This window comes from Pyxicephalus adspersus, chromosome 9 (genome assembly GCF_032062135.1).
Source record: "Pyxicephalus adspersus chromosome 9, UCB_Pads_2.0, whole genome shotgun sequence".
Taxonomy (NCBI): Eukaryota; Metazoa; Chordata; class Amphibia; order Anura; family Pyxicephalidae; genus Pyxicephalus; species Pyxicephalus adspersus.
In genome coordinates this window covers 20,662,971-20,686,763 of record NC_092866.1, presented here as the reverse complement: position 1 = coordinate 20,686,763, position 23,793 = coordinate 20,662,971, and the positions used below count along the sequence as shown (strand labels likewise).

Genomic DNA, 23,793 nt, shown 5'->3' with positions numbered 1-23,793 from the left:
CGACTTTCCTCGTTTGTCGGCGTCGTTGGTTACTTTTTTACGAACGATTTTTTGCCCAATCGATCGTTCGTCGTTCGTTTTGAACGATAAAAATTGGAAGTGTGTACGCACCTTTACATTAAACCTGGTCTGGAGGAAGAGCCAGACTAATGTTACAAACGCAAACACTCTTGTGTAACAGTTATGCTGGTAATATGTGATGCAAAACACAAAAAATTCCACTTACAGACGTTGCAGATCACAATGAGAGTTAGTTCTATCATTTCAAGGAAGGTGCTGATTGGCAAGCTGTAGGCTTGTGGATTAGTAGTGACAATGCTGATCGACATGGTCCCTTTTAACATTTTTTATCCCAATGTAGTGAAAGCAGGTGCCACCTTCATAAGTGGGGCAACTCTAAATTCAGGAATGGTGCAACATTGTTGTAATGATATTATATGAAGTGGAATTACATGATCTTCATTTGTGGGCTCAAAAGTATTTCCTTGATTTTTCAAAGGCCTAAGAAAATTGTTGGAAGGACTTATATTTAGGGCTTTGGAGTCGGTAAGATAAATCCTTCGACTCTGACTTCTCAGTTTCTGGTACCCCCGACTCTGACTCCTCTGTATTTATTATGCTAATGTATTTTCCCCGCTGATTGAAGGAAGGCAACATACACGCCATTTAACCACGGAAATACTGGCTAGGAAGCTGACGCTCTACTGTATTGGCAAGTTTAAACAAAAGACAAAAAAATGAAAACAAGAAGGTTTTATTTATTTTTTTTATCAAGTAGCTATAAAGAAGTAGCATAGTATGCAAAAAATATTCAGGAACATGAGTTTAAAAATATAAACCTCATTCTTTGGTAGGGTTAAAACAAAAATAAAGCTTAACTACATGAACAAAAAACAAAAGCTGGAAAACCCAAAACAGTTTACATATTAAACTTGGAATATAGTTGTAGAGTAGAATAGCTGTTAAATGCAATCCAAAACTAATTTAATGTAGTGTTGTTCTAAGAAACAGAATTGCTTCTGCCAGATAGAAGTTCCTAAATCTGACTTGATTATTTTTAGAGCTGAAAATAGTCTTTCAACACTGACTTGGGTGGTTGGCATTGCTGTTATGGTTCTAGCCACATCACTAATAATCTCGGGATAAACAAGGATGGCTTCTTCTACAGTCAGTTTCGATGAGCTGGAATCCATTTATTTGGACATTTTCTGGTTGTTTATCTTTCACGCATATGCAATGTCGCTTTACTGTTGAAAGTTCCATTTTGTCCAAGTAGGAATTAAAGTCTAATTCTTTATTTGAAGAGGATGATCCTGAGTTACCAGTGCTTATAGCTTCATCCAGTGGTGGTGTTTCAAGTAGTAATCCCTTCATGCGAACTGCTACTTCATAGAGGGCCTTTTTTGCAGTATGAGTCTGGTCATAGCTCAACATAAATAGCAGCTAACAAGATTTGATTATCCAGTAAGAGATTCTCTCTTTTCTTCATTGAAGATACAATGCCATCAGCTATTAATCCTCCACTTTTGTTCAGGCAATATATCAAGCTCTTCCATTTCAAGAAGAATTTACCAGGTGTTAAATCTTCAGATTGCAAACTTTTGGTGACAGTAAAGGAGTTAGAAAGTAGATTTTCCAGTGCTTTTACTCGTGTCCACTGGCTTTCAGTTAATAAAACATTTTCATTGTCCAGTTCTTCATAAAAGTCTTAGAGTTCAAGCAAACACTTTACCATCAAATAAGTGCGTCCCCGGCGTGTTGTTTGATCCAAAATGGCTCCTTTTCCTGCACGTCTTGTCAAAATGGCATCTGTTTTAGGGGCCCTGGCTGCAACATACTTGCCAATTAGAGTAGCTGCATGAGGATCTTTCAATCCATCTCTTATTGCACATTGCAGAGTATGAACAGCACATCGCATATGCTGAATAGTGGTACTCTTAGATGCTTCTTCAACAAGGTTATCCAAAATGTCACTATTCTCTTCGCTTTCACTCTCTCCAAAACTTGCAGAACTGTTTTCCTCTAATATCTGTCTGTCACTTTCTTCATCTGCTTTATTCATTTTCTCAATTGTGCTCAACATATTAGAAGCATTATCTGTCACAATACATAGAATCTGTTCCTTTTTCACTTCAAAATCTTCTAGAACATCCTCCACTAACTTCTGAAGATAGTCACTGCTGTGATGTGCCTGGGTGTCCTTTACTCCAAGGTTTGCGTTATTGTTTTATTATTTTCATCAACAAATCTAACATTAATAGCAAAATAAATGACTCTGTGATGTGTCCATGCATTCATTTTTATAAAGACAAATTGTCCCTTCAGACCTTTTCGTAGTTCTTCCTTTTTACATTTGGCCTCTTTAATTATAAGTTTCCTTATATTTCTCTTTCCAGAGAAACACCAACTTTTTTAGCCATTTCTCCATTTAGGCCTAAAAAAAGCTGGATGTGAAAAGAAGGATAGTGGTACACTATTCTTTACTACCATTTCAATAATGTGTTTTTTGATTTTTTTCTGGCGTCATTGTTATGGTTACTTTGTCAGATATAAAGAATCTTCTTAGTTGTGTTTGGTCTCCACTAGATTTCCGAACGTTTTTTTTATCAGAGAAGTAGATGGATTATTTTCATTGATATCTTACTCATTCACAACTTCTTACAATTTAGTCATAGCACTCACCTACATCGTTACACTTGTTTAACTCAAATGAACTTGTTAAACACATTATATCTGAAATAAAATGAAAACACTTTTTGTAATGTACATAATCCAGATTACAATAATGTGAATGTCAGGTTGTATAATAGCTCAGCTGAACTTCACACTAGTAGAAATACAACTATGCACTGGGCTTTATTCTTACATCAGAGAAGTACTTAATTATGACTATTGTTTGTGAAATGGGACATTTGAACTTGCTGTATTTTTTTTTATTAGAATTTAATTTTATCTGGAGTTGGTACATTTTTATTGACTCCAGGTACCCAAAATTGTCCACGGCCCCTGTATATAAATATACATTCCAACTAATATATAAATATTGAAGGTCATAGTTTTACTTTGGAGCACATAAAGAAGCCTACAAAAAAACAAAAAAGCATAAACAAGTATTTATTAGTAGAACTCTAGTGGGAATTGAACCAAGGATTATTGTGTGCTGAACCGAAGACCCAAATACCGAGCCACTGATCTCCTCCATTAAGTGATCTAATTGGAACATACTTTTACGAAAGTATTTACAAAATATATAAATATATATTGATGTTTTACTCACTGCTTTTGACGCTCTTTCTTAGTTCCTTAGTGGAGCTCCTACTTGCAGGGTAAGCAGGCAAAGGATCATCATACCAACCATCCATCATTCCAGGTCCCTTACTGTGGCAGTGTCTGGAACAGAAATAATAAAAAAAGAATAAAATACAGCTTTGTGACCCTTAAATCTAGAGATCACCTCTATTTTATCAACATTTTATTTTTCTAAGGTTGGTTTTATGTTGGTTTACTGGATATTACCTCCAATGCAAGAACATCAACCTTTTTTTTCATAGTGACTGAGATGGATTACCAGAAACTCTAATCCAAACGATGTTACTGCAGTTAGTGACGGTATTCTAATGTCATACTGAGCACAAAAGCTAAGCAATTTGTCAGCAAATGAGGCAATGGTAGACAACCCTTGTTTCAAGTAGCAGCCTCTTAACCCAAATGCTGCCGAAGAACTGCCGAAAATGTGTAACTGTGTACTTGTAAAACACAGTGTCTCCTTGTAAGCGTGATATCTATTTCAGTGGACGCACTGTGCATATGATCATATGCATCACATGTGGACATACTTTTACCCTCAAAGGATATTTATTTTGACTATAGATGTTACCAACTGAGTCATATCAACTGAGCTTCTAGTGGTACCTTTAAGTCTTCCATATATCCTCATGGAATATCCACTTATACCGAAGCATAGATCTGTATTACTGCTATTCACATCAAAATAGGAAATAGTCTTGCACCTTCTTGCTCTTCCCTTTGGCTCTCCTTCAGTTTTTGTGTGCTTCACCCTCCACCTCCTGCATTCAGTAGACCTGTCTTAATTTTCTTATTTCCACACCTCTCTGTACACAGCTATAACTTTGCCTGCTTTCTTTTAAACATTTCCTCCTCTGCCATGTATGCAGCTGGTATTCCTGCCCCAGTGCATTTAGCAGTTGGGTTATAAGCACAATAAGATTATAGCTATGAAGACAATAAATGCAGAACAGGGGTCTTAGTATTTTTGCAATCTATTCCTTCTGTGTCCAGAATAGGAACATTTTTGTGATATAAACAATATATGGAGATATTAGTTCAACTTTGACCTAATTTCCTGTTGTTACTCATAACAGGAACATAACATAAGAACACCATTTTACCACTACCTGATCCATCCAAAAAAAATAAAAATAAAAAAAAAATGAATTCAAAGTAGCAAAAAGGTCCTTTAATGGCAAGCTGTGCAGTGTTCTCCTACACCCTACATTCACTCCTGCTTAGAACAAACCATGGAGACAAATATACAGAATGTTTTAGTGGGGACAGTAAGAGTGTTATATGAAATACTGAAAATACCAACACAGAAGGAAGTAGCAGTGTGAGATCAAAAGGTGGATGAGACCAGGCAGCTTGTGTGTGAAACTGCTGGAACTGCAAATGTCAGAAGTGAAGCTGAGTAGTGAGCAGAGAACATATACTGTTAGAGAATTATGTTGTCTAAACTGTTTTCCCCCATTTGTCACCTCACCCTGTGAGTAATTAGGTTTGCAACTAGATGCAATTAGATGGAATACTACTTTATAGTATTCCACTTCTTCTCGCTGAATTCCCAAAACCTGGGGTGGTGGGTTAGACAGTATTTCCTCCAGCCTGTGCTTATGATGCCTAGGTAAAAATGACATCCTGAAGATCTTAGGGAATGGTAAGGATCAAAAATCTTGAGAAGATGATCCTGCATTGTGTTGCAGCAACATCTTGTGAGATTTGGCTACTAGGCATTCCCTGATGGATAACATGGTAACCTCACCACCTGTAGTACAAAGGGTGTAAGCAATCATTCATGGATTGCAAGGTCTACTCTACAATGTAAACTAGAAAACTCAATGCTCTGGTAATATGAACTATTGAGAAGGAACTGGACACAAGAACTGTACTGGTTCTGTACAATATAAGGGCCAGGCAGGTGTCATATGAAGGCATTTGTGACTTATACTATACCAGATCAAATATAATTTTGCTGTATTCATTACATTTTTTATAATCTATTCCTCAATAGCTATAACAGGAATTCTCTTTACTTGATTTGTGTTGAAAAACAAATTATGCTTTATGACATATTATATACCAAGACTCCACCATGGTGTCTGGTGGGCATGAAGCCAGGAGAATCATCAAATGAAGAACACATAGCATCAAGCCTGGGTGCCACCACCAATAGCACATGGCAATGGATTTTGGTTTCTACAATGGCACTTTCAGTCCTGATCTGGCTAGATGCAGGGTGAGGATTAGGGGTCAACTATGATACCAATGATCAAGAAGAGCTAGTGTCATAAGCTCTAGCAGATCAATTGCAATTACAGGAACTTAAGAAAAAAGTAATAGTTAAGTGTTTTAGATTGGGTTAAAGGTTTTGCATTATCTATGTAAATTCAGATTGGAATTTTGGTGGGTCAATTGTGACTTAAATGTCTTGTTAATTTTGTCTTTAGATTTGGGAAGTATTAACGGTACATTATTTTACAGTTTGTTGTTCATTTACAGAAGTGTGATGTTATTTTCATTACACTTTCCCAGAAATGTGGACCAATTATTCCGAATTCAAACATTGGGGATATTCATGTATGTTTATTACTTTCTCCACAAAGAAATGATCCTACAGAGAGAATTCAATATTTTAATATAGATTGTCCTAATTGTCTTTAGTCCATTAGGAAATTGTACAACATTACATGCATTTTTCATAGTTATTAGGATGAATTTGATAATATAATAAAAAGATTGATCATTTATTTTAGGTGGCCATAGTGTAGGTCAGGATGCTTTAACACTGCTGCACAGAATACAACAGATATAGGTGAACCCAGTTCTGGCTATTCATGGAGCCCGTAGTAGAAAACATCTTTTGTCCTGAATAGAAGTGGCATTTTTAATATCTCTGTCATTATACTGCTGTAGTTTCCATGGTTACACTAAGTGAATCTCATCTCCATGGAGACACATGACCCAGACAAAAATAAAAACTCTGGTCCCTCACATTGCCATGTCTTCCGGAACTGTGTAAAGCTAGCCATAAACCATCCAAAATTTTGGATTGAATGGATGAAAACATTGAGCAAAATTTTCAAATGTTTTTAAATTGGTTGGCAAAGCATTTTGTTTTTGTTGATTAGCCAACCATCTTATTAAAATGGAAACACATTTCTGAGTTAAAATAATAAAAATAATTATATTGTTAAACTCATTCATTTTTGTGATCAATTATTGAACAAGTGAATGGTACATTTATTACTGGCAGTCAGTCACATGAATTATTTTAAATCTATTGGCATATTGAAAATACCGTTATAAGAAAAATGAATAGTGCATGCCTAACATGAAAATCTTGCAGTACCAAATGCCAATCAGTGGGGTGTATCTATATACGAAGATGGAGAAATGTTCTTCACATTTTTAAACCTGATTACTTCATTTTTAATAATATATTTCTAAAATTAGGAGGAGATTTTATTCCATGACAATCAGGCTGAGAATAGAGGATACCTTTAACATGACCAACAGAATTTTCATTCAGTTGAATAGAGTAACTGTTTTCCACTTTTTGATTTAAAGTATTTAAAAACATCAGGGACCCCTATTGTGGCTTATGCCTTCTCAAATTTCAAAGTAAGGAACACTATCTGGCAATCTAATAAAAGTGGCAACCAGGCTGATGACCACATTATAAAATACAGCGTGCGGGACATGAGTGCAAAAGTGTTTATCAAGTTGTGATCTTTTTTAGATGATCAGTACTTTGAAAAATGATGTTAAGTTGTATACCACAACTTCTTAGGTTAAAACCCTGTTTGCCAACTTCATACATGAGTCCCATACTAAGAGTTCTGTCTGTAAGCAAAAACTTAAAATTCTATAAAGATATGCAGAAGATGGCTGGTTCCCTGATCTGAGGATGCAGAAAGATGGCTGGTTCCATGGCCTGAGGACAATAAAAAAGTGTAAGTAGGAATGGTATTACTCTCTTTTACATTGACTCTCCCAGTAACGCATATCTTGCCGTACTATAGGGTTTTATCACTTTTTAGATTTTCTTCTTTTCCTGAAAAGCTGAGTTTCCCACGTGGGGATGCCATATGTGGGGACGCTGGGGCAGTAGTTGAACAAAAAGGTGGAGGCTGCAGGAGATGAATCATTGAATGGCCGAGAAAAAGAGCGTGTATAAACAATTGGTGATATAAATGGAAATACCAAGGAATGAGATCCTAAAGAAGATAGTCAATATGGACCACAGTGTGATAATGGAGAATATTGCTGATTAAAACATTTTCTAAAAGTTGCTGACCCTTACCTGCTTCTCACCTGATAGGTGGGTTCTATGTGCTGCAATAATCAGATGTTCTTGTCCTTTCTGTTCCTGATGAAGTGGATATATTCTGCGAACCAACAGGGTTAGCCCTCTTTATAGGCAACCTGGACAGGAATTTTTGATAATGTTTGCTTCAAATTTTAAAGTTTAATGACGTTTTTTAATGATGTTAAATAAAGATATGGTTTTGATTTATATTTGTGCAATCTATACTCATTGGCCTTAAAAGTCCCATTTGCAGAGGTAATTCTTCAGATTTTGTGTTTCAGTTCAAGTACTGAGGGATGTGGCCTTGTCTTATTTATTAGGTTGGTCAAACTTTGAAAGTATTCTTTTTGTGAAAAGGTCAAACTCCATTGTGTGTTACTAAGAATCCATTCATAGCAAAGTCGCCAGCATAACTAAATTGTAATTAAGGGACTTTTAAGGCTTTAAAATATACCACATAATTAAAATACCACCAAACTTTTATATGTTATACAAAAAAAATTAAACCACATAACAATGAAACGGAATATTGTGTTTATGGTATTGTGTTACATTGTAATGTGTGTTTTAAGTTTTTTGTATAACATATGTGATGCCTTAAAATTCACATTAATCGCACTTTAGTTATACATGGATATGACGGGATGTGGCATCGTTTTAAAAAAAAAAAGTAATAGGGAAAAAGTTCAATATATTTTTAAAAGTTGCCAGCATGATAGACATGGTCAAATCACAGTTCCAATGTCGCCCCCTGATCATGATGACCAGAATATGGTCCTGTCTTTAAAAAAACAGCACTGAACGAAAAATCCAAAAGAACCTGACGGCTTCCAAATTGTGTGTTTAAAACAAAAACTTCAATGACTTGAAGCCAAGCTTTAAGGTATGTATTGAACAAAACTCAGAATGCTCCAGCTTTGCTTGCTTCAGCTTTAGAAACAACAGGACAACGCATGTTGTGTATGGTGCTCTCTGCGTTCTTGAAATCTATTTCTAGGATTGCCCGTTTCTCCTCTTGAGGTTTATTTTTTCACAGAGTATTTCCGCTAATTCAGGTATCTGTAAAGGTTCTTTATGATACCAGCAGTGTTCTGAAGACCAGGAGGCCCAGACAGATCATAAATAAAGTAAAGGTATTCGAAACATAGTTCAATGGAAGACAAGTTTGCTAATTTGACTGTTTATCATTTGTTCATTAACTTTTCCTATATATCCCTTCCTATGTATGCCCAGTTAAACGGCTATGCTAAATATTTAGCTTCATCCCACATTGTAGGATGATCACAGAAGTCTTTTGATCCCACATAGTTTGAAGATAATACAAGAAGTATCTTGTAAAAGGTTTGATTTTTTTATATTTTATAACTAATAAATGTCTAAGGTTTCTGTTTTTTTGTTATAGAATTTAAGTGCTTCTTGTTCTTTAGCCAGCTTGCAGCTAGCCTGAAGCTTATTTTTGAGTATGATGAGAAACTTTAAATGAGCCAAACTGAACAGAGTCACCTTGGACAGATGCAAATGTAATTTTTGTTAGGTCAAAGGCTTCCAGCATCCTAAAGCTTGGTGATGTTTTCAATCCATGTAACTAAGCAGGCAGGTTAAGGTCGCTGCCTCACACAAAAATCAAGCCATATTATCTCAAGTCTGCTCAAAATACTTAATGATAATTTAAAGCCTCTAGCATCAAGTATTGCATTATTTATTTTTACACTAAATAACAGCAATACTATTAAAATATTTCAGCTAACGCTCATCTTCATTCAAGAAGAAATGTACTGAATTATGCAATGTAAAATCTAAGATAAAAAGCATTCTACCTTATATTATACTTTCAATTTCCAAACCTTTTAGACTTTAGATTACCTCCATGAATAATACACCAACTTGTAAAAAAACAAATGAAAACAAGGTCTAGCTGAACTCCAGCCTTACCTTTCTTTTCACACACTTGTGACTTTCACACAAGTATTACAATGTGCAGAAGATATCATGAGCCCACCTTATTTCCAGTCTTATAGACTAGCAGGATCAATCAATCCTCCTCATTTGTATTAACAAATATACATACTGATATAGAGTGTAAGAGGCAGTTATGTGAGCTCTGTTATTGCTTAAGATTCCATTCTGCTGTCATGATTTTTATTTTACATATATTTCTGTTAAACATACACTCCGGGGAGTCACAAAGCAATTAGGTGAATATTCACACTACAGGATTGGAATAAAGTTGATACAGATGGTAGTACAATGTGCCAGCACAGTCAGACATAATATAAAAAAGCTTAGGTTTGTAAATTTACTGTACTGTCAGAAGTGGCAGAAGGGAACTGTTAACAGGTTAGTTAAAAGCTGCGAGAGTTCATTGGTAACACGGGAGAGGGCTGATCTGTTTTAAGTAAATGGGAGAGATAAATGGTTGCCTGCACAGTATATTATACACCATGCCTCCAGTATCTGAGATCCATGTAGGGCACTAGACTGATCTGAGAGAGCAGTAGATAGATCTGTCCCAGTCTCCCCTACAATCTCTTTCATCTGATTGGCCACTACTCAAAGAGTCTGGAAGAAACAATGGACTTCTTCACTTGACTCCTTTTTACAGCAGTTGAAATGACATCACAGAGGCTAAAAAGATGGAACACACCGTACAACCTCAAGGTAATTAAAGTACAAGAATAAAATAGGAACACTATGAAGCTTTGAAGGTTCTTTTTAATGAGCTGACTAAAGTTCAGCTTCAAATATACTTTAATGTACTTTACTTTAAATATGTTAATGTTGAATAACAGTTGTAGGACCTGTGAACCTAGTGAAGGATGAACTGCTAAGCATTAGACATATTTTGGTGGTCTGCTTTGTCCGGCAAAATCAAGTGGTAGAAAAATAGATGGTAAAAAGGCGTTTTCATATTTTAATGAAGGGCTCTATTAAAGAAGAAAGAGTAGGAACAAGTATATGGTTCCAGAGGCAGCAAATACCCTTGAAGTCTTGTATGAATGTGGGAAATTACTCAACCTTTAGGGCAGAGGACCAAGATGAGCTAAGGAGGTTGGGGCAGACTTTACAAGCAGAAGGTAAATTGATTCCAGGCTGCGGAGGTTGGCACAGACAGTGGGCATGCTGTGGGTGGCCCCAGAGATGCTAGTAGAAAGTGAACTGGGGGCACCTGGTACAGCAGGATTGTATGGACTAGTATCCAAAAAGTCTATGAAATACAGTTCAGTCCCTTAACATTTCTTTTTCTAAGGTTTTTATGTTCTTGGTGGTGAAACTGCTTCTGTTGCTGATTAAATAGTATAAATAATAGGAGTACTCAAACTCTCCTGGAAAATTATCAATAGCCTTCTCTTTTATCAGTAGATATTTGTTTAAGTGATGGGGATAGGGATTGAAGGGAAAGAAAGGTTTGAGGCTAAAGTTATATTTTGTAATCTTAATTGTGTATTGATAAACTTGCTTCATATATATGACATAAAAAACATATATCATACTTTCTTTCTACATAATTACATCAAAGACCTTTTAAATGTGGTAGAATTATTTCTGTATAGCATGAATATTCCAATTCTGTGAAATGCTATACAGAAATATTTCTACCAAATCAAATAGTCTGACCGTTCAGTCTAGTATTCCTGATTGAAAGGAATAAAGCATGTAAAAATAGATGATGTTAACGTATTGACCAAAACATACCATAGTGAGCACTGGGTAGGTGGTTATTATGAACCCGTAGATAATTGATATCATTCATATATGGTGGGAAGTAAAGGTTCCCTTCACTCCGGGTATATAAGTACTAAAAATAATAGTTGTGATCCACTAGTCCAGTAGTCGAATCCCGGGGTTGATGGAGTTCAGTCAGATGGAAAGGGTTAGGTGAAGGAGCAGAAGACCTGATTATATAGCATTTACTGTGACGCAAACCAACTGAAAAAACCCCATAGGATGATTACAGTCAACTTCGCAGACACTTACCCAATATAACCCAGACTCATCTAAAAAACAATCAATTCCATCTAGTTAGCAGCTAAAACAGTAAGAGGCAGATTTGGCAACTTTCTGCAATTATTATTTCCAGATCATGAAACACAGTGAATATGGATAATGGTAAATGAACTGTTAACTAGTATTCTCTTGCACAAACATTAAATGTGATTTGGGAATATTGCACACATATGGGTCGCCTTTGCTGACAACAACACACACGTCATTTTTTTTCTCCCTTTATAGAGCTTAGCACTCCGTATTCTTTTTATTATTTCTGACATGAGCAAGTTAAGGGCTATTATTATCATATCACACTATTCATTTTTGATTTACGTTGTATTTAACCTGTTTCAGCAATGTACTTTACTTGCTTTGTAACACTGTCCACTAATGTATTAATAGTAAAATATGTAAATAGTAAAATATGACTTAAGCACTGTAATTATTTTGTCTTTATTAACTGACTGAGCAATTCATAAACTGTGGTGACAGGTTTGGGCACATTATTTTAACATGACATTTTTTTTAAATTTAGGCCAGACTGGGGCATGGTTAAGATTTATTGTGGAATGTTCCCACTGAAGATACCTAAATTTCTTTTCTGGTAACAATTAATATTAAACAGGATTTTTATAGCGACAACATATTACACAGTGCTGTGCATTAAATAGGGGTTGCAAATGACAGACGAATACAGACAATGACACAGGAGAGGACCATGCCCCGAAGAGCTTACAATCTAGGACAGACATGGGCAAACTACAGCCCCCGGGCCATAAACATCCCGTTGAACTTCCTCTCTACTTCAGCAGCTCCGCTGAAGTAGATCCCCGGTCAGCAGCTCTGGCTGGTGCCCCCCCCCCGAGTGGGCCCTGTACAAATCCCGGGCTTGGGAAAGAGGGCTGAACAACATGCCCACTCTCCCATCGCAGCTCAGATCAGATGGGCGGGGTTTTGTCATTATGACATCACGTTCAGTGACACCCGTCTCGGCACTCATCTCGACGATCCATCCATATGTTCTTGGCCTGGCCCCTCTGCCAAATTTTAGAACCCATTGAGGCTTTAAATGTTTGTCTACCCCTGATCTAGAAGGTGGGGGGAAGAACAATGTTGTCACAAGGACAGGAGGCGAGGGGAAAAATCCCTAACAGAGACAGAACTACAAACCTTAGTTACTAATTCTTGTCTACTTTATGCAGAATACAAAGTACTGCAAATGGCAGTAGGCTATTAAAACTACCGTATTTTTCGGACTATAAGACGCACTTTTTCTTCCCCAAAACTGGGGGGGTGCGTCTTATAGGCCGGAGCGTCTTATAGTCCGAAAAATACGGTATATTTATTTACTGAATTTTATTCTAAAAGCATTTGCGTTATACCAATATATATTATATTGTTATACCATAGATGACACTGTGTCCTCATTTATGGAACAAACTTTTGCTGTCAGAGATATGAGGCATGAGTTTGTTACACACTTTACCTGCAGACATAGTGCCATCTACTGGGCGCCGACAATAATGCATAAAAGGTTATTTAAAAACAAGCGGCCCAGTATTACAAACTCAAAAGAACCAAATATGTAAACTTGTAAAAAGGGAAAACTAAAAAAAGAAAAAAAAAATGATATACAGGTTAAGCAAATGTAATTACTGTTTTAATTAGGAATTAATGTTTTTTCCCTTCTCAATAAATATTAAAAAAAAATCACACTATGGATAAATTTATTAATGTTTACTTTGTTGGCATTTCTACTGATTACGGTTTTGTTTTATCTACATTTTGCGCCCTAGGTTTAAACACAAGTCAAAGCAGCTTACCTGTATTAAAAATAAACACATACAGTACCTGGGCTTATATTTAGATTGGTTTATATTCGGGTATTTCTGATTAATATCGTTTTTATGGTTAAATTCCTAAATATAATAAAAACCAATGTTTATAACTATTTATTAAAAGCAAATGTTATTTTAGATTAATTAGAACCAACCTGATTTGATTTGTCTGCTCATCAATGGCATCCACCGCACTCTCCACAGAATTGAGAAGTGACTGGATCTGATTGGCAGTCTCCTTGAGAAGAAATCTTGTTACAAACTGATCAACATTGGTGCCTTTTTCATACACCTGAGAAATAGAAAGGGACATATGTGTTGTAATTGATCAAGAGTGCCAAAGCAATCGTTAGGATGAACAATATATCTTTAGGCATTTGAAAGCCGAAATGAACAGATAGTGAATCGAGGATCAAGACATTCTGTATTCAGTTTTTGACAATAAAAAAATGTAGATGTCTTTTGTATTTTTTATTGTTTATATTGTCCCCTGAGTGGTGCAAAAGGCATTAAAAAGGCAGTCAAAAAGAAAGTTCTCTTTATCCTTACTTTGTTTTGAACCAAGCAAAGTTCTATGTGAAACCAATGGGGTTATGCACAGTGCCTTATTTAATAACAATGTTCCATTATCCTCCTCATTGGAGAAGAGTGGTGTAAAATACTGTTTTGTATATGCTACTGGGGATGATGATGATATTAAAGCAAATTTGTATTAAAGACCAGTTTAAAGTTTTTTGCAGAGAGTGCATACAGGCACAATACTTACTCAACAACTCTGGTTTAGTTTGGACCCCCAAATCAAACAACGTAACCTATAATAGGAACCAATAGACTGTTTGGGTTTGCCTAAGTCTATACAGTTTCTGAAGGCCCCAAGCTTCCTCTGTTATGAAGATAAATACCACACCTTTAACAAGAAGAATGAGAAGAATTCTTCTTTAGAAAGAAGAATGTGATTACCTTATAAACATTACATTATCTGTGATATTTATTTTATTAGTTTATGCCTTACTTTCGGCAAACGTTGATTTCATACAGCCTACTATTAGAATTTCTCTTACAGATAAACAGTAATATATCTGTTGAATGTTTCTTTTTTGAAATGTAAAACTTGTATTTTGAGAAAATAGCAGATAATATGCTCAAATGAGTTTTCTAAGGCGTAACGATGAACTCTGCAAATAAGTGTAACCGAAGGGCACAGTACACAATGTTGTAAAATGACAAATAAGACATCTATCCTTCTCTTCCAGGCACAAACAAGAGGGCAAAGGCTAATAAAGGAGCAAATTACTTCCTGCACAGTCTGGAGTACTTTGGTGCATTTTATTGTATTTATCTGTACAAAAAATCATCTTTCTAAATTTGTTGGTGCCTGAGTGGGAGAGCGTTTATTGGAGATAAACAGTTACAAATGATCATAAGACAACAAGGATAAAATAAAGTGTAACATTTTCGGTAGAAGAAAAGCAACATAATAATTTCAGTGCCATCTCTGAACAAACATCTTTGAGCCGCAACAGTTCCTATTTTGTCTACTTCCCAGTCTTTGTGCAGTTATACAATGTGATAATGATTTTTGAGTTGAAAATATACATTGGAACTTAACTAGGTGAAAGAAGCGGCACCCACCCACAAGCCATCAATAAGGCTACACCTCCCACGATCTTTGCCTGGGGAATAGTTATGATACTAAACTGTAGTATTTTGCCTTGTGTTCTGTGTCAGCCGTTCTCACTAGATGAGTGAATCCAATTACTTCCCAGGAGGTGCAGCCTATCCCAACTGTCTTTATAGGAAGGCAAATAAACACCAGGTTTTCTCAACATAGACCTGACTTAAAATGTAAAGATTTCTGGTCTGATAGGATACATTTCGAAATATGGATTTTGCCCTAGCAAAACACTTACCTACTCTGAAGATCTGTATGTCTAAAAGCAGCCTTTCTCATCATTTTTAAACTCAGGGGACTAACTTTCAGATCTCAGGGAAGTGCTAAATACACAAAATTATCATAAAATGAAAACGGCAAGCTTTTTTCAAAAGAGGAGTTATTGAGATAAGAATGTTAAAGGAAGCCTAACATTCTAACTGCTGGCTCAAATCATAAAGCAAACATAAAAGGATATGGATATTTTGTTAAGGCTGGGTCTACATGGACGGTTTTAAAAATGCATATAAACCATCCTACCACATTTATATACATTTTTATGCACTTTTACAAGCGTTTTAAAGCTTTACTCCTCTAGGGCTGCGGGAGCAATCAGGAGAGCGGAGCGGTCAACATAGTAGAGCCTTGCTGATTGCTCTACTCCCTGATTGGCTGAGGAAAGGGAAATCCTGATGATGCTTGAGCGGTCATCAAAGTTTCCTATTTCTCAGCCAATCACAGAGCACCAGAGATGAATGGAGATAAGTCTCCCCATTCAAGTCTAGTGCTGAATGGCTGAGAAACGAAAAACCTCAGCTAATCACAAAGCACTAGAGGTGAATGGAGAGCCTAGTCCTAATTTAACCCCTAGTGCCCAGGATCCCTCACCGTCATGAGGATTCCCAGGGCTGTGCTCATGTCATGATTGCAGCCGTGGGAATCATCCTGTCATTGGTATAAACTGTAAAAAAAAAAAAAAAAAAAAGTTTAGATACACAAACACACAAACACATTTAATAAAATATTTTAACAGATCCCAAAGTCCTGCTAAAAACGCTTATAAAAGCCCCTATTGTTTTCAATAGAAGCTTTCATAAAAAGCTTAAAAAACTTGTAAAAGTCTCTACTGAGTTCAATGGGCACGTTTTCAAGTGTTTTCCCGGGTTTACCCTGTGTTTTAATTTTTTAAACGTTGCAAGCAACATTTAGGATAAAGCTTATGAACATGCCTCAAAGAAACATCCTGGTGTAGATTAGCCCATTGGAATGCATAGGGATTTCAAACATGTGCTTTAAAAGTCCCAGGTTAAACGCTTGGGAAACAGTCCATGTAGACTAAGCCTAAGTGGCTGTCATTTTTAATCCAGTCCAATACATCACATGGCTTAATTATATAGCTTTCAACTGTTTATTAGATATTTAAAAATAAATATTTTTTTTATTTACTTTACCAAAATGGACATATTTTTGTATACTCCTTAATATTAGCCTAAACTTGACATGAATTTTGTCTGTCCCAGTGATCGCTAACCTTTCGAACCTCACAGACCACTAATTTCTCGGACTCCGGACCACGCATGCGGAGCCGTGTGTCACTCAAAGGGGATGAACCTTCCCCCAAAATGACGTCATGATGCCAGAACATCTGCAATGGGAGAGTGGGCGGGTTGTGTCCACAGTCACAACCTTCCCAACGTCCTAAGGCTGCCATGCATATGGGAGACATGGTCCTTCTCCTGACCCTGCTGGGGGGACACTGGCCAGAGCCACGGACTACCAAAATTTTCTTGTGGACCACCAGTTGGCGACCGCTGTTCTATTCTACGGTGAGAAGATGCTAGAAAAAGCATGCATGTAATCTACACATTACAGACCAGCTCTTATAGAAAACTATTACTTTGCTCATTCTACTCAAAAAAGGTTAATTTGATATCTACTCTCCTCTGCTGCTGACACCTATCTGTGCTTTTATTGCTGTGTTTTCCCATATTCCATTCACTAGCTGGAACCCTGTAAAACACCTGGTATCTGGGTATGGGGAAGCATGTGTCACACCTCTTTTCCATCTGTGATTCAGTGCTGGTTGCCCGAGCAGCTATTGTTAATCCTTAACAATGTCTTGAAGGGGTGGGCAGAAGGTTGGTAGTCTTGTACAAGCCTAAACCAGATCTGACCCAGAACTTACACTGCAGATAGACATAGCAACGGTAGATCATAGGAATGGTAAGTGTCAGAAGCAAAGGGCTGAGCTATTAAACCAACCCGTTATTTATAGGTTTCTTCTGACGCTGCATTCATATCAGTTTCAAAGAAAAATATGCTGTTTTGTTAAGTTCGCCTTAACCTGACTGATTACAGCAAATAAACAATGAATAGTTTGAAAAATATTCTGAGTCTACCCCTACCCTTTTACTTGGTATATAATGGCAACCATAGTCAATGAAGTAAGCAGTAAACTGCTAATGTTGCCCAATATTTTTATTTATGTGCCCAAAAAAAATCTACAGAGTTTACATTCATAGTTCATTTACAGGCAAAATTTAAACACTCCACTCCCCAAAATCTTTCCCCATCCCACATTTACATAACCCCTCCCCCCAAAAAACCACTCCCTAACCACCCACTCTGCTACATCAAGGAAGACCCAATGATGTGGTGTCCACATCACTATGCATATGAGTGCCCAAAGAAGAAACTTTCCACATTGCAAAAGACAAGGAGACCCGGCATCATCATGTGGCCATTGATTCAGGCAAATATTTTGGGCATTTCGCTTTTTTATATTACTGAGTGTTACTGTTTGGGTAAGACACTTTCTAATTTTCTATTACAGAATACTAACTGTAGTCACCTTCTTTAGGTATCTCATATGAGTCTATTTATAAAACAGTGAATCTGAAATTAACTGAAACATTTCCTGGTGGTTTTCAATGGAACCAATTAATTATCCACTAGGGAATTTTTCAGTGAATTTCAGATTCACTGCTTTATAAATAAACCCCATAGAGTTTCTGGAGGAGACTCCAGCTTCTTTTCACGTAATTCTGTGCAAACTTAGTTTGTGAAAACTGGAGAAAACAACACTGAGAAGCAGAAAACACAATTCTGCTTTCAGGTTTGACTAAAATAAACCTTCACAAAGGTGTGCTAGTAAGCCTCACTTCACAATTGACATAAAAGAGTAACACAAATATGTATTTATAGCTGTTCGGGCAGAGAAAGATTTATCCTAATGAGCGAGAAAAGAGATGAGCACTGCTTCCAGTTTATAATTAAGAAGTAAAAATTGCTGTGCTCGTTATCTGGATAAAACAAACCGGTCTCCTCGCTAATCATCTCTGTAAAACAAACACCCAGATGAACTCTGCTCGGCACAGTCTGCTTGCTGGTAGCTGCCAAAAAGCTTCTTTTGTTCCTTTTATTCCAAATGACAATTTACTACAGACAGGGTATTCCTGCTAACCGTATACTGCCAATTCAGAGCAGGCAAATGGAAAACTTCTATTTTCAAAGCGTAAGGCAAAAATAAAGGTTTAATCACTTAGAGCAAGGACAAATGTCTAAAGCTATGTAAACACACTAGACTACTGTCATCTGATAAGATCGAAACAGGAAAATCCAGCATGTGTACAGTAGTCCCCCATCTTTGTTTAGCAATTCGCCATTGCAGATCACTAAATGACCAACCACGGTCAACTGCTATCATTTCTTATTTCCGGTCCTCACCATAGCACTAAATACTGTGTGTGCAGCACTTGTTCCCTCTACTGCAAGGGTGTCTAACTCAAATACACAGAGTGCCAAATTCAAAACTTGAATTTTATTGAAAAAATAAATCTCAATAAATATAAAAAAAAATTTCATATTAAAACAAAGAGGTATGATTTTTTTTTACATTTTATTTAAGAAAAAATCTTATGCCTCTTTCTCTATTTGTAGCCTTCTGGGTAAAATTTCAATGGTAACCTGTCCCCAATGTTTGGTAAAGCTTTCACCAGTTCTCTATATAAATATTTGCAGGAACTTTTTTGGCACTTCATTATCACAGCTCTTCATTTAACCATTTCCAAACATCCTCACCACATACCCTGCATAATGTACCCATACCACCCACACTTCATTCTCCGTTGGTTCTTCCATCCCCTTCCCTTTATTTGCACCATGTTCTCTGACAGCTGCCCTTAAGTCTTCAAGTTTTTTCTAGCACCTCTGTCCCCACATTCCACACTGTATTCTTCAGCAGCTGCAACTTTACCATTCAAATTATTCTTCTTTCTACCACGGCTGACCTTCAAAGTTATGGGGGTCAGAAGTTTTAATTAGAGCTGAACTCCAGCCTTACCTTCTTTTTTCCACACTTGTAGATAAACCTCTCCGGTGCTGAAAGTGACTAATATTAAACAAAAGACTGTTCCATAGATATAAGTGATGCCAGGACTACAATTCCCGGCATTACTTGGATCTATGGAACAGAACAGGCTGCTGAGCGATGCAGGGAATTGTAGTAGCTGCATCACTTGCTGCAACGTGACGAGCGGGCCAGATGCATTTTCAGAACTCTTTGGGGGGCCAAACAAAGGGACCTTTTGTTTGGCCCAGAGTTTGACACCCCTGCTCTACCGTCTAGCATGTGTACAAAGCTTTAGTTATGAAACTGAGGGATCAGAACATACTGTATATATATTCCAAAAGCTCTGCATTGTTGACCAATTTATAATGCAGTGTTCTCCTCAGCACCTTTTACTTGGGCGCACCACCGGACACTTTTCAGGCTGTTTTTGGGTGGTTACTGAAAATTGGGTCATAATACAGGGGGTGCCACTCTCAAAAAGCTTCTTCCCATGGATATTAAAATCATTTTTTAAGGAGAACACTGTAATGGGTATAGCCATGAACCCTCACAATACCAGCTGCACATACTCACCTCCTCTGTGCTCCCTGTTGCTCTGTTTGCTACTGAGAGCTGAAAGATGAAGAACTGTGCAACACTTTTGTCACTGAAAACAATCTTTCTTGATCATTTCTAGTTACAGTAGAATGAACGAGCAATGTACAGAGATCGCTGTTCAGTTCTTTGAAGGGGAGACGGGAACGACGAGCATGAGGCACCCACCACATCCTCCTTTATAGGATATGACAGCTGTCATGCCTGTTCGGTGAAGGCAGATCACAAAACGGTGTTAAGGTACCGACGTACACACGCTAGATTTTGGTCCCAGATGAACAATTATCTAGCACAGTGGTCGTCAATCTTTCAGGACCTAACAGACCACTAAATGCTCCGAATTCAGACCACACATACGCGGGAAGTCATGTGTCACTCAAAGGGGAAGAAACTTCCCCCGTAGTGATGTCATGATGCCAGAACCTGCCCACTCTCTTATTGCAGGTCTGAGCCTGGGATGGGAGAGTGAGTGGGATGTGTCTATACGGGGACATGGTCCACGGCTCTGACCGATGCGCCCCCCCAGTGGGGTCCTTCTCCTGACGCCGCTGGGGGGTGCACCGGCCAGAGCCGCTGACCACCAAAATGTTCTTGCGGGCCACCGGTTGGTGACTGCTGATCTAGCATACATACATACATACATAGCTTTACACAGGTCTTACAAGGAAGGTTGGTGCTAAGGTTGCACCCTGCAATGTAACCACAGATATTAGAAAATATTCACTGAAAATGATATAATGTGCTTATGGAGACAAACAGAATACATATTTTTTGAATTACAGAAAGAAGAAATATATAATTAAAAAGATTAAAACAAATCAGATATTTTTGTCCCTTGCTTTCAACTTTTCCTAGTTTACAGTCGTTATAGCTATAGGTATTTGTAAGAATAAAAAGACTGACCAAGTTCCATTATAATATTTTTAACAATTATTACACCAAATACATCCACAAATTAAATGCTATTTCTAATAATGCTGCAAGAACATGAATAAACACTGACACACAATTATGGAGATTTATTACTGTGCAGCTTTGCCAAGCAAATACAATATTAGCCACTTGCAAAATATATGCAAGCTGTGCTATATTTTATATAAATGCGCATTCAATGAAGAAGAAAAATCTATAGGCAACATTACAAAAATGTACAGAGACAATATTATGAGAGAGCAGAAAGAAATGAAACACCATTGGCTCCATTAACAAAGCGTTTCTCAAGAATAAGTATTCTTCGGGACCTGCCCTGTTCCTGGAATCTGACCACATCTGTCTGCCATCTGCCCTGACCTGTGCCTGGACTCTGACCATGTCTGTCTGCTGCCTGCCCTAATCCTCACTTGGCCCCAGACTGCATTCTTCCTCAGGTAGGGTGACCCTGAGGGTCATGACACTGTGGCATTTAGTAGCAGCCTCTAGGGTGGCCTCTAGGGTGTCAGCCTCTCAGTCTGCTTAGACCTTACCACTTGTCATTCTTCTTCGTACCTGGTCTTGGCTGCCCCAACACCGAAGCCCTCTGTTCAGCTCACCTCTAGTGGGGGGAGCCTGGGGCCACGACCTGGTGTTCTCCCTGCAGCAAAGTAGTCTGGTGGCCACTAGGGTCATCAGCCCATCATCCCTTGCGGGGTGCTCTGGTTAAGACCTGGTGTCACTTAGACTCCATGCCTGCCCGCACTACCTGCCTTTGGAGTTCCTGACAATTTCACAGGTTTCCAAGTTGCTTTATCAGTTTAACTATTTACAAGACTCTCAATTTAATGTTAACTGGGGACATATTTTGTTAAAACTTGATATCAACAATGATTAGCTTTAATGCAATTATTGGGGTTGTGTAGGCAACTAACGGACAGCAGTGAAAGCACTAAAAATACAGGAGCTGCACCAATGAGAGGTAGATAAAAGCACTACAGTATTATACAAGTTTGTACAGTACAGTATTTTGCAAATCTTTCCAACAAAACTAGAAGAAATCCTTTTCAACTCCATCAGATATCAAACCTTTATTTATTTTTAGACCATAAAATGTTGATTTTTTTAGAGAGCCAAATAAAAAGCTCTAAGCCAATAACTTATGATGCTTTCATGCGGATATTGATGAATATTCACCAAGATCTCTAACTACCTTCTCTCCAACATAATGGGTCAGATATGCCTGAAATGTATCTACTTGTAAAAAATTACAAATATTTTTAATCTAAGAGAATCACAGTTGCCCTAAATAACTGCTATATAAGGCAATTGCCTAATTCAGAATACTCATACAGTACACAAAAGCAAAAGGACGGCTTTTCATTTTGGGCAAGAAAAAAAAGCAGAAAATTGTTCTCTAAGGGACTTTTTAGGCATGTAATTGTAACAAATAAATATGACTATATTATAAAAAAAAATATTAATTATTTTTATGCATTTTATTTTTATGTTTGTACATACAGAACCACTATATACCGTATTTTTCGGACCATAGGACGCACTGGACCATAAGACGCACCAGTTTTTTAGAGAAGGGAAATGAAGAAAAAAAAGATTCTGAAACAAATAGTGTCTTAAAATATTTTATGTGCATTAAAAACCAACATCACAGTCATAAACACATGTAATAAACCCTGTAAAGTAAACAGCAGCATTTAGAACCATTATTAACAAAGTCAGCAAAAGACAAAATTACTGTAAAACACAATAACGAGAGACTTCAGTAATAAAATAGAATAAAGTTGAAGATTTACGGTAAAGGTTCTGCTCGTTTTATGAGAACCCCAAGAACTCCTCACTGCTAGAGTCAGAATCTAGAAAGCTCAGTTCCTCACAGTGCAGTGACGTCATCACGTGTCCCACGCCGCTCACTGATTGGATGACGAGGGACAGCTTTGGGTCCCAGGAAATCTTTGGAGCTACTTCTGTGAACTCCGTAGGACGCCATCAAGGTGGACCAAACAGCAAGCCTCGTCCATGTCGGGGCATCCGGTACTGGACCAGGACTCCTTTGGATCATGGAATCTGTAAGTATTAGGGCGCTTTCATTGCCCAAACCCCCTCTCTGCTTACCTACCTATAAATGACAGGTAAACAAACAGGGGTTAATGCCCCTTTAATTCTGCTTTTATAACAAAAGACATTAACCTCCTGGGCGTTACACTGAGGTCTGGATTTCTGTACCAAAAGCGTTACACTGTTTTTCATGAAATTTTTTTTTACATTTTTTTTTTACATTTTAGACCTGTAAGTTACAGAAATATGTCCGAACAAGGGTCTAGTAGATATCATGAATATAAAAAATGTTTGAAACACACAATCATGTAAAAAAAAAAATGTACTTTTAATAAAATCCTATCCTATTTTTTTTTTTTGCATAGAAAGTTTTGTTTGTATTGTGGGCTTGTAATTCTTAGGATTAACTCCCGGGTATGATAATTATATTTATTTATTATATTAAAATCATAAATTATAACATAATACATAAATATAAATAATAATTTAAAACAATAATGAAATAATAGCAGCTGCTAGTATCTCAGGAGAGATGCATAGCACAATGTAGGATTTCTGACACTGGGTGAGTATTTCCTTTCAGTTGTAATCTGATTGTCATACAATGTATGACAATCGGATTGCAATATAACATTTGTTTACATTGTGTTTGTGTTGTGTACGGTATATGTGATTTTACTATGTGTGCTGTGAGTGATTCAGGGAACACTCTCAGCATGATTGGCTGACAAAGTTATGTTGGGAGAATGCTCCCAGCATGACTTTGTCAGCCAATCATGCTGAG

At 37.2% G+C, this 23,793-nt stretch overlaps 1 protein-coding gene across 2 annotated transcripts in view; it reads right to left on the bottom strand.

Moving 5' to 3' along the window:
* The window catches only part of NECAB2 (N-terminal EF-hand calcium binding protein 2), a 128,903-nt gene that overhangs the window by 16,397 nt on the left and 88,713 nt on the right, over positions 1-23,793 (bottom strand). For both annotated transcript variants that reach the window (XM_072422885.1, XM_072422886.1), the window contains exons 6-7: positions 13,584-13,720; positions 3,278-3,390 (exon numbers count right to left, since the gene is read on the bottom strand). In XM_072422885.1, the coding sequence (XP_072278986.1) occupies positions 3,278-3,390; positions 13,584-13,720 (250 nt within the window). The remainder of the gene's footprint in view (positions 1-3,277; positions 3,391-13,583; positions 13,721-23,793) is intronic.